The 10,009-nt window shown below is 34.3% G+C and overlaps 1 protein-coding gene across 1 annotated transcript; it reads left to right on the top strand.

Annotated features, from left to right (window-relative positions):
- Nucleotides 1–365: 365 nt before the first annotated feature.
- LOC145296257 (uncharacterized) lies at nucleotides 366–1,332 on the top strand. Its single transcript, XM_080142465.1, has one exon. The coding sequence runs from the start codon at nucleotides 568–570 to the stop codon at nucleotides 1,330–1,332; it is 765 nt and encodes a 254-aa protein (XP_079998591.1). The 5' UTR covers nucleotides 366–567.
- The last annotated feature ends 8,677 nt before the right edge of the window (nucleotides 1,333–10,009 follow it).

A 10,009-nucleotide genomic window follows, 5' to 3' on the forward strand; every position in this document is an offset into this window, starting at 1 on the left:
CTGCTTGAGACGGAAGATAGTAGTAATGCTAGTATTTAATTTGGGAGTGTTTACACAGAAGAACATCCGGTTTTGTTACTGGTAGATTCTCTAAAATTATGAATTCATGTTTAGTGGAATTAAGACGGTACTCCTGCAGTATTTTACCCATCTATTTCACGATCTTTGCCGAGCGTTGACCGCATCCGTCGGAAAACGCCGGAACATGGCGAGCGGTACGATACTCTATCAGCCAATCAGGGCGCTTCAAACGAACGCGTAGCAGACGGATAATTTTCATTGAAATTAGCGTTTCATTTCAGTTAATTTATTGATTCATTTGAGCTACTCAATTTAATTGGAAAACAAAAAATGAACCTAGGACTGCTGGAAACAACCTTAAACTCCACTGAAGCCGTCGTCGAGTTTTGCCAGGAGAGAAGCTTACTTCCTACATCGGTCGCCTGCCCAAAATGCCAGACACATTGCGAATTAAAAAAAAGGGAACAAGTAAAAGACGGCTTTGCGTGGAGGTGTAGGAATTCGCGTTGTCGTAGCTGGATTTCGCTGCGACACGGGACTTTTTTCATGGCCTCCAAGCTGACCATAAAAGTGATAATAAAATTGATATATCTGTGGGCTTTTGAGTTGGCAACAGAGAATAACGTCCGCCGGGAATGTGGGATATCATCATCTCACACTATAACCGACTGGAAGAACTTCCTACGGGACGTCTGCCTAGATTATTTACGCAGGCATCCTAGGCAGATCGGAGGCCCAGGCCACACAGTGGAGATAGACGAGTCTGTCTTCAACCGACGCAAACATAACGTCGGCAGACTCGTCGAACCGATCTGGGTTTTCGGCGGCTATGACCCCGCTGAGAAGGAGGGTTTCTTGGTAACGGTACCTAATAGAAACGCTGAAACCCTCCTTCCAATAATTAAAAAGTATATATTGCCGGGGACAACGGCCGTGTCCGACTGTTGGAGAGCCTATAACAGAGTAGGGAGCGAAGGGTTTTCACATCTAACTGTTAATCATAGTCTCCATTTCGTGGATCCAATTACGAAGGCGACCACAAATCACGTCGAACGGATGTGGAAAGAAGCCAAACAGAGAAACAAGCGAGAATGCGGTACCAACCGGGAGCTGTTGGAAACATACTTAAGCGAATTTATGTGGAGACAAAAATTTGGACACAACCCTTTTGTCTCCATAATAAACCAAATCGCGGAAGGCTACCCGGTTGGGAAGGAGCTTCTTTCCACATCCTCTGAAAACCCTTTGCTCCCTACTTTGCCTCTACAGTCAGTAGAAAATCTTCCAGTCGGAACTAAAGATAAACATTGATTGTTGCCCCCCCTTCAAACATTACTGAAGAAAAAAAAAAAACGTTGTTTGTGTTTAATAACGTTTGGAAAAAAAAATAAAAAATAAAAAAATTTGAACTGTTTGTTACTGTTGCTTACCCCCCCCCAAAAAAAAAAAAAAATCTATCGTAAAACAAAATGAAACCAAAAAAAAAAAAAAAAAATTTCAACAAAATAAATGTATTTTACTTTAAAAAAAACTTACGGTAAGTGTTTGTGATTTATTTTATCCAAATTTTTTGTATTAATTTTATCCATTTTGTTGTGTGCTTGTAATATCTTTTCCTTGTTGCTAGTCACATACTTTTAGCGTTCTTGCACCGTAAGTTCGAATTCTCGGCTTTCTTCGGCGTTAACGCCGAAGACGTTCGTCAACGCTCGGCAAAGATCGTGAAATAGGTGGGTAAAATACTGCAGGAGTACCATTAAGACATCTTATCAGGGAAGAATTGCTATGAAAAGCTAGAAATTTTTAAAAGATATGTCGTTATGTTTTTATGGCATTCTCTTGATAATTGTGGTTAGAGAGGCATCATCCTAATAAATCATCGTTTAAACTCAGGAAAAGAGATTCCATCAGTACATGAAAGAGATGGAAACAAGATAGTTGGTTCGCTGGGAAGAAGTGAAGGTAGCTCAGTATTTTGGAATCTAGAAACGAGCCCTGCTTGCCGCTAAGCATTCCAAGAATTCACAGAACAGAAATGGTGAAGCAATATGCAATCTGCTGGTATTTATTTTCATAACTGACCAATATTTACTTTCAGTAACAGATATTTTTATCAGGGACTGCACATGTACTGGAATAAAACATGGTTCTTTTAAAACATATTTAGGATATGTATTTACAAAAATCAGCTGATAATGCCAGAAAATTTTAATTGATTTTGTTACACTATCTAATATATTTTTACAATCAGCTTAACACTAAAACCTTACCTTATTCAAAAAAGAGTATGCTATCACCTTATTCCGCAGTGCAAAATTCACTTCGCCAGGATTAAGAAAGCTGGATAACATTCAAAAAGTAGAAAAAAGTTGCTTAGTTTAATATATATATATATATATATATATATATATATATATATATATATATATGTGTGTGTGTGTGTGTGTGTATATCTTTCTCTATATAAATAAAATGAACTCATTTTTCCCGTTTGATTTTGACATTAATAGGATTAAAAATCAAGATATTTCATGCAAATATAATATGCACATACGGCAGAACAATATCTGAGGTGTGTTATAGGCTTATTATTTCTCAAATTCCTCGATAATCTTAGATTTCTATACTTTTTCTGCTGAGAAGTCACGGCCAAAATCGGTTAAGATCAATGGAAGTGGTAAAATATTTTCTCTCTAATAAATTCCTCCTCCCCCTGCCACCACTTAACACCGTTTGGGGATCGTTCACAAGGAACAGTTGAGAAGAGAACACCGGTTTGGCTTCGTGCTTCCTTCATGTCAAGTTATTTAAAATCACTAAACTAAGCTGCAGTGCTCTGTGGCGTAGTGGTTAGCGTGCTGGACAATTCACATTATATTTTCACGTTCGCGCCGACCTACCGTAGTCGTTTTTTTTTTTTCCTAAACAACTGGAATGGACTTTTCTTGGTGGCCGAACTGTTAACGTTGCAGATGTTTTTTTTTGTTTTTTTTCACACTTTATTTTCCTACTTTTACTCATGACTCCGGGTTTGATCCTTCCTACTTACCTACCATAACATTTTTAAACTCCCCTCCCCGTCCCGGAAACAAACACTCGGGCAACGCCGGGTATCCCCGCTAGTATATATATATATATATATATATATATATATATATATATATATATATATATATATATATATATATATATATAAAGTGAACGTAACTCTGTATCTGTGTGTATGTGTACATTTCTTACGCAATAACTCTGTCAAATGTACGTCTACATACCCGAAAGTTGATATACAGGGTACTGAGGTTTGGGAAAATTTTGTAATCCGTTTTGGGCCAGAAATTTGGCTGTTAAGGGGCCAAAGTTTTACGATTTGACCTTTTAGGACTCTGAGAAGTTTATAGTAAACACGAAATTGTGTCCATATATATTTATGCATACGTATATAATTTTGTTTAACAAATTTTGCCTACCAAACTCCTCCTAGAGTTTTTGTCTACAGACATGGAACTTCATATATAAGGTATTTGAATCCATGTAAACTTTATATTTGGATTTTAGCCCGGAAAACTCGGTGCAAAAGTGTGAAAATTAAAAAAAAAATGAAATTAAATTTGCCAGGTGAAGATCGAACCCCGGCATTACACATACATAACGTAGTATCTATTGGTTCATGTTCTAATTTTTACTCTTACAGTAGTCATGTTTTAATAGCCCAGTCATTGACGGCAAAGGCAAAATAAATCGAGAGCTGAACCTTTTGGTTTCGATTCTCGGTGGTTGCATATGACTCCAATTTATATTTTTAAATCATTACTATATATTGCATCCAATCTATCAATCTATCTATCTATTTATATATCTATAAAACTTGAAATGTGTGTCTGTCTTTTCTCTATGGTAGTTAAGGAAGACTATTATACAGAAAGGCATTACTTTACATATTCACTCTTATTAATATATACATATGAACATAACCTTATGAACAGTATATAGGGACTCAACAAAGCCGGGCGGAACTGCTCATATATCTATAAAAGTGAACGTTTGTGTGTATCTGTGTGTCTAAATAGAGCTTTCAAATGGTACGAAGTTTAAAATAATTAAGGTATTGTGTGTCATGAACGATGCCATTTGGCTGTTTTTGCCCAAGGTTTTACAACAAGCCAGGGTTTAAAAGGGCAAAATATGTAATTGTTGTACAGCCGATTTTGGCTAACAGTACAAGGGAGATAACTCCTGTATACTCAATTTGGCACATATGCATTATATCTTCGTAGATTGAACTTTAATACATACGATTATTTGTATGCTCGTGTACCGCAATGTGGCCGGCCAGGGATTTTTTAAATATCTTCTAATCGAGGAGCTCAACATTTTATCTGTTGATAAAATGTACCTTTGATGGGTGAATGCAATGTGGATCAGCTTCTTGTAAACAACGTGCCACTAATAGAATCTCTTAATCGATCTCAACAATTTCCTCAGCGTTCTAATCAAATTGAGCGTGCACTTAATTCCTCATACAGAACTTCTACTTTACCGGACCTGTGCCTTCTTAGCTCATTTAGGAACCAATTTTGGATTTTATTGTGTGATGACAATATTACTTTGATCTATTTACTTCATATCAATAAAATACAAAAAATAAAATAAAATAAAATAACACATGTGACCCCCCCCAAAATTTAACATCTAGGATATACAAATAATAATAACAATAAAAAAAACTATATAGAAGCAATACCTTGTCGTTGTTAAAGGGTTTTTACAAAAGTTGCTTCATTATATTTTATTAAAAACACATGACAAATGTATACCTCGTGAGGCCATATAGATTTTCGCTTGTTTCTTTTTTTTACAAATTGATTGATGTCTAATCAAGATTGAAACTCACTGAGGTACACTAAGAGCAAGCATGGCCCCTATAATACATTGCACTCAACATGATAAGATACTGGTGATCTGATAAAAACATTTTGATGTAATGTATACAATATTGTTTAAAAAGTGAAAATGTCGAGTGGCATACTAAAATTATAGACTGAACAGAACTGATCTATTTTCAATGTGACAATTTTAAAGCTGTGTATAAGTGTTAATTCTGATCAACATCATACTATTTTGATCCATTTTTTATCATCGATCTTCAGTATTTATACGATGAATTCGCCAACAAATTTTATCTGCAGACATTTTCCGATAAAGGACTTATGTTTGGGTGAAATTTGGAATATTGTCCGAAGTGTTTCAGAGTGTATATAGAAACGAACTTACACACACACACACACACGCACACACACACACGCACACACGCACACATACACAGACACACACACAGACCCATGTACAGAAACACAGACACTATTTCATTTTTATATAATTATATATTGTTACTTATCTGACTCTGTAAAGATAATAACGAAGAACGTTTATAAAACAGAAATAAACCAAAAGAAAAAAAAAAACTCTTTCGGTTCGATATACTAGTCCTACAAAACAACGTGAATATCTTCCAAACCCGTAAAATGTGAATTCGATACACGCAAAAACGCAGTGGAAAAGGGAATGGAGAACAAACAGATTTCAGATTTGTTTTATTCATAACATGAAGGGCTCAAGAAACCAAGATAAAACAACTTATAGGAATGGTACATTTTTTTTGTTAAGTATGAAAGTTTGCTGAGCGTGGATTATATCAAATATACACAAAAAACTTATATATTTAGCAACCTGCGAAAAAAACATAGAAAATAAAAGGTGGGGTAAACTGACAATTCGTTTCTTTTAAATAAAAGGCTTTTAAATGTTATTTCCTTCAACAATATCGGCCATTCCCCCTTTTATTCGATATGCACCCTTTACAATGTCTACTCATCATCACCAGCAAAATTTCTATTCTTTCGTATTCTTCCGTCTGCCGCAGTATCCGGACATTACCGAACTTCGATTATCATCTCCATACATTATGGTCGCTATCTTAATTTATTTTTTCTCGTTCTCTTAACATTTTTCCTATTCTTTGTTTGTTTCGTATAGAGACACAGATAAAATTTGTCTTTTTTCCTCTCAGCTGTTCGTATCCCAAATTTTTCTCGCTGTCCTTGTATTTTTCAAAATATTCTTCTACTCCTACATCATTGCGCATGACTTTACAAACCCGTACGACCTAATGCATACCTTACTTTTTCTCTCTATATAAATTATATTCTTTTTTTGCATCAATTATTACGTGCGCACGTCTTCACGCATGCTCACTGACAAGTTTATTTCATATTATTCTTTTAAAAGTCTGGTCGGTCTCTACTTTATTTACGGATTCGCTCTGTCTTTTTTTCTTCGCTGATTTGCCCGCCGGTTTCTAATCTGCCAACACCATTTTTTCTCTCTTTCTATCATAATTTTGTTCACGGCGCATATCCTAGTGCATGTGTGATGCCTAATTCATTTTCACCTCCTCCTTTCTATATATATATATATATTCCCTCTATCTCTTACTCCTTACATTTTTCCACGCGCATATGTATTAACGTGTGTAAATTGACAATTTTACCATCTATTTACCTTTCAAACGTCTGTCCGCTCTTTCTTCTTTAAAGTGTTCTCCTTCTTTCTATTTCTCTCCTTACATGGTTCCTTCAACTAGAAAACTAAAATAAAATTTTAAAAACTACACTACTCTTTTTAAAATTCAATAATTTTTTTTATTTATTTATATCTATTTTTTATATTTTTAATGACACTCTAATTCAAGGGTTATATGACAATATATATATATATATATATATATATATATATATATATATATATATGATTGTGTGTGTTTAAATGCATGCGTATGTGTGGGGTGTGGGGGGGTGTCCAAAACCTCACTGAAGTGTTTTCAACTTAAATAGATTTGTTTTTATTTATAAGGGTGCCTGTCAGTAATTTTAACGCAAACTTATCATGATATTGGGACTAAATAAATACTAAATTCAAACAATCTTATTTATGAAAAAATGTCCTTTAAAAATATTGCCCATTTTCAGTTCAGCATATTTGCGCTCTTTCCTAAACATTACATTTCATGACAGATTACTTAATCTTTGGGTTACGATTGAATCCCCTGATTTCGTTCCAGCTGCTTTCCTTCAGTTCTTGCAGAGTAAACAATTTGTTAACATAGACTCTTTATTTAAGATATCCACACACAAAAAAGTCGGCGCTAGTCAAGTCTGGGGAACGTGTTGTCCATTTGGCACTGTTATAACGAGATATTATGTTGTCGTTAACTCATTATCTTTGAAGCTCCTGGAGTCTCTCGCTGTATGTGCCGTTGCTCCATTATGCACGAGGCATAATCCGAGTCTATTCTGAATGTGTGGGCAGAGGAAGTATGTAATTACAGTCCGGTATCTCTTCTCACTAACATTGACAGCATTTGCGTCTTCATCCTCAAAAAGATTTGGTCCAATAATCTTCTCCTGCACATCATACAGTGCATTTTGTGCGATGCAACTGCTTTTGATGAATTGCCTTTGAATATTTAGAGCCTCTAAATCTGTAATTTTGTTTTTAACGCATCCATTCAAATGGAAAATGGGTTTCATCTTACATAATTTGCAGACCCTGGGGTCATTTGTGACAAGTGCTTGCATTTGAACTGCATATTGAACCATGCATATTGAACAATGTTGAAAAACATTTGCCTTATTTATACATAATCAATTTCAAAAATATTATATGCAAAATATCTGAGAGAGAAAAAAATAAGTAATGGCAAAATAGCAAAGATTTTCAACCTTTTAGTAGCTTTTTGATCCTGCTGATTTTTCCACTTATAACATAAATGATAACGTGTGGTTAATCATCACTATATTTGTATTTATATGAGTGTGTCTTCGGGGGCGTTCTAAAAATAATACTCCTATGATGGATTAGAATGGATTGCAAAATGCATTTATATGATGAAAGGAAATGCATTTATGAGCTATTAGTTTCATCACCTTGTTGCATATATTGAGGTATGAGACTAATAAATTAACCCCTATCATTAGTGAACGTCAGAAACAAAGACGTTTTCTGCAGTTCCTGGTCAATATGCATTCTGAATGATGTTGGATATGTGGAAAATATACTGATGAGCACAACATGTTGCTGATTAAAACCGTTTGGCGCTCGTTGTCGTAGCTTTTCATTTTTTAAACATGAAAAGGGATATTTTCTTTTGGTTTTACTTCCGTATTACAAAATGCGCTGTAAACGCATATGTACAGTTGTCGTACATAGGTAGCAATTGAACATGGAAAATGATTGAGGCGATCTAAAACACACTTTTTCCTGTCTGTCTGGAAGGACTTCATCGCTCGTAGCTTCCTGTTATATCGTGGGATGCGTTAGGTCATTATAACATAAAATATCTTTTCGCAGGGTATCCAGCCTTCACGTTTGGTAGGTCCTAGCTAATAAGGAAAGAACATACATTTATTAAAAAATAAGAACACATTTCACTGTTACATAACGATATAAGTTTATTAAGAGACACGCACACACGTGTAACTACAATTTAAACATGATAGATGAAAGTTAAACGTCCAAATATGATACATGGATGAACGCGAATGATTTTACTCTCGCCATTTCCAAAGTCACGCTCTCTCCCTTACACTGCTCACTTTTGGTCGGTCATCTCGCGAGAAATCACGAGTAATTTGAGTTTATGACTAAGAGACAAAGGGTGGTGAATTTTTCCCAAAGTAACAAAGAGTTACTCCCCTTTGCATTATAAATTTGACTGATCACAACACTTATGAACGCCTTAATTTAAAATGAGATACCTTTATTTTTGGACTACATTTGTATGCTAGAAATATGAGTGATTTATTACTTTCTTGATTGTTATTGTGAAAATCTGACATAGTGGATTTAAATATGAAGTAAATCTTAAATAAAAAACTACATGTTTTAAATTTAATAAAAGAATAAGTATGATGATTAAAAAATGTAACTAATCAAATAAAACCTAGAATAGGAATTAGACAGAGAAAATAAAAAGAAGTGTTAAAAAATGGGGTTAAGGTTGTCTATATATTGTTTAATTAAACACTGCTTTGTATTATTCCGAAAATAATGCATATAAAGCTAGAGGACATCACCTTAGAATGTGAGTATAATGTGTCTTCATTTTTTACTGTAGTATTTTCCGTTACATTAGAAAACCTTACAGCCAAATCATTGTCCTTGATCTGAGAACAAACAAAACCATGGATTTTTTTTACAATCACATGTTGGCAAATGATATCCTAGTAATACCCAATTGAATTTTTGTAATGCAAGCAGCAGATGAATAGATTTGCGATAGCACGAAGGTTAAATTGTATTGCTGTCTATATGACCTTCGTGTTATCACTAATCTATTTATATGCTGCATACTTTACAAGAACTCAATTGTGTATTAGGAGGAATGCATTTGCGATCATGTGATTATTGAAACAAAATTCCATGGTTTTGTTTGTTCTCAGATTTAAAATGCATTGGATATAAAATCTAAGATGGATATTTGTTTATTATTCCCTTTCAGTTAAACTGTGTTTTCTCGTTTGTTATCCAATATTTTGATATTCTCTTGGTAATACGATTTTATTAACAAAGTGTTTACCTAAATTCATATATGAAAAAATAGGTAACACACACACGCACACACATATGCACCTACACACACACACACACACAAACACATATATATATATATATATATATATATATATATATACAAACATACAGATATATTGGTAACTGAACATTTTACATTATCATAAGCATAACCAAACATTATTCTCTATAGATTCCAGATGCCTAAAGCTATAACAAAGGCAAATACACCAAGTATTAAAACAGCAAAATGAGCAACTATAGTAAAATTAGCAAATATTTAAGAAAAAAGGGACCCTTTAATCAAGCATTACCTTGAGCATAATACAACGAAACACAACAAAATGTATGATACGCATAA

This window comes from Euprymna scolopes, chromosome 16 (genome assembly GCF_053919585.1).
Source record: "Euprymna scolopes isolate OS-2025 chromosome 16, ASM5391958v1, whole genome shotgun sequence".
Classification (NCBI taxonomy): domain Eukaryota; kingdom Metazoa; phylum Mollusca; class Cephalopoda; order Sepiida; family Sepiolidae; genus Euprymna; species Euprymna scolopes.

What these genes read in the sequence shown, in the direction of transcription:
- LOC145296257 (XM_080142465.1), top strand. Translation starts at nt 568, where the DNA reads ATGGCCTCCAAGCTGACCATAAAAGTGATAATAAAATTGATATATCTG.